Source organism: Carlito syrichta, unplaced genomic scaffold (assembly GCF_000164805.1).
Source record: "Carlito syrichta isolate Samal-C Ts95f unplaced genomic scaffold, Tarsius_syrichta-2.0.1 Scaffold315818, whole genome shotgun sequence".
Classification (NCBI taxonomy): domain Eukaryota; kingdom Metazoa; phylum Chordata; class Mammalia; order Primates; family Tarsiidae; genus Carlito; species Carlito syrichta.
In genome coordinates, this window is record NW_007259914.1 from 94,870 (window position 1) to 97,267 (window position 2,398).

The 2,398-nt window shown below is 34.9% G+C and overlaps 1 protein-coding gene across 1 annotated transcript in view; it reads right to left on the bottom strand.

Moving 5' to 3' along the window:
- Positions 1 to 2,398, bottom strand: part of PDSS2 (decaprenyl diphosphate synthase subunit 2) — a 291,983-nt gene that overhangs the window by 60,548 nt on the left and 229,037 nt on the right. The window contains exon 5 of the mRNA XM_008073307.2: positions 529 to 702. Within this exon, the coding sequence (XP_008071498.1) occupies positions 529 to 702 (174 nt within the window). The remainder of the gene's footprint in view (positions 1 to 528; positions 703 to 2,398) is intronic.

Consider the following 2,398-nt stretch of genomic DNA (forward strand, 5'->3'; position numbering starts at 1 on the left):
CACGCCTGGCTGATTTTTTTAATTTATTGTAGAGATGAGGTCTCACCAAGTTGCCCAGGCGGGTCTCGAACCCGCAGGCTCAGACAATCCATTCATCTTAGCCTCCCAAAGTGCTGGGATTACAGGCTGAGCCACCAAGCCCGGCCTCATTAACTTTTCATAATGTGTTTTACATAAAGAGCTATAAGGAAATTTTAACAAAAATAATGAATATTCTTCCATTCTATGAATGGTAATATTATATATTGTTAATAATTTGTAAGAGTTATCTCAGTAACTCTTTCAGACAATGAGAAAAAACAAACATCACAAATATGGCTTAAGTAAGCTATAGCTTTCTGTCAGAATTCCACAGTACTTACCAAGCATACTGTTTATATTGCATAACAATCACTGTTTATGACTGATAGATTTCAAGCACACAGTAAACGTTTTTGAGATACGAAAGCAGCTTATTAAGTGGCAAAAGGTTTTGTGTTTCATTTTAGCTGTTTAAGTGCTGGACAAAGAAAAAGGGTGTGCAAATACCTTATGACTCATGGCCATGTGCTTCCCATACTGAAACGCCATACCCTGGACCTCGGCACCATGCTGCGCTAACTCCATCGCTGCCTGGCAGCTCTTGGCGAGCAAGGCACCATGGGACAGGAAAGTCTGCTGCTTCCAAGCTGATATTCCAATATCATCTGTGATGTCGTTTTCCTAAAAGTATAACAAAAGCCAAGATGAAGAAGGCTTTAAGAGTAATTTAATTGCTTTTGTTTTTGAAGAATAAAAGAGTTAAGAGATGAGCTATTCAAAACACTCTGGCTACTGCAACCAGAGAGAACTAAATGATACCAAACCTCGGTTCTACCTAAAAAGAGCTAATGCCATGGATGATTCTCAAAAACATTATGCTAAGTCCAAGAAACAAGACACGATTCCATTTATATGAAATGTAGATCAGTGACTGCTTGGGCTGGGGGTGGGAACTGTAAATGGGCATGAGGGACCTTATAGGGGTATGTGGGAAAATGTTCCAAAACCAATGAACAGTGATGTCTGTGTCACTCACTGCAGTTACTCAAAATCATGGAATTGTAGGCTTGAAATGGTGAATTTTATGATGCGTACAATATAGCCAATAAGGTTGTTAAAAAAGAAAAAAAAGTTAATGAGTATAACATTTTACATTTCTTGGTCTCAGATGTATAAATTAACATTTTAAAAACTTACATGACTCTCAATTAACTTTTTGTGGTTTGTATACCATCTTCATTTATTCATATGGCAAACATTAAAGTTCTATTATGGGTCAGGCTTTCTGCAAAGCGATGTAGATATGAAGATTAATAAATGGCCTGTCAGCTCCCACAGTCTAGGGATAGACTGTATATATATCCATATATAAATATAAATACATAACTATAGATATCTACATATAGAATGTACAGATGGTTTTATTTCAGAATAATAATTGCAGGATCTCCAAATGTCAAAGATTCAGTTTTGCTCATTACATATACCTTATTGTGATTATATAATATAATTATTTGTTTAATATACCTTATTTGATTTGATTAATATAATATACCTTATTTGTTCATTACATCTACCTTATTTTGTTCAATACATATACCTTATTGTGATTAAGACATTTTATTATTCACTGTTTCTACATTTTAAATTGTGTAAGTCATACACAATCATTGAAAGACAATTAGAAAATTCAGATGACAAGGAAACAATTAATTTACAGTCCCCTGAAATCTACTACCATAAGTTAATTGGACAATAAGTTAATAATTCTGTTCCTAAGTTAATCAGAAATGTTATTCCCTGAACACTGTCATTACCTATAGTGACCTTGGTTATGAATGAAGCAAAATCCCCCTTTCATTTCCATTAGCTTGTCATGTAAGAGAACATGCTCTAATTACAAAGGAAAAGCTAATGTAAGCTGCAAAATAACAAGAAACTAGGATAATAACCACAGCCAAACCAGTATCTTCAGACGTCAGATACATAGAATTGGTGTGAAATGAATGAATGTAATCAGAGTAAATGATATTTAAAATGATATTTAGATATATTTACAGCATCAACTTATACAGGTACAGTTTTTACTGAAGATTTGTTATATATAAAAGAAGGATACATCCAGTGAATATTTACTTTTGATGGGATTTACTTTTTTTCACAAACATATGTTAAATTACTTATCAAATGACAGAAATACATTAATCTTTTTTTTTTTTTGAGTTGGAGTCTCACTCTGTCACCCAGACTGGAGTGCAGTGGCTGCTCCCAGCCGCCGCAACCTTGACCTGCTGGGCTCTGGCAATCCTTCCACCTCAGTCTTTCAAGTAGCTGGAACTACAGGCATGCGCTACCACGCCCGGCTCATTTTGATTTG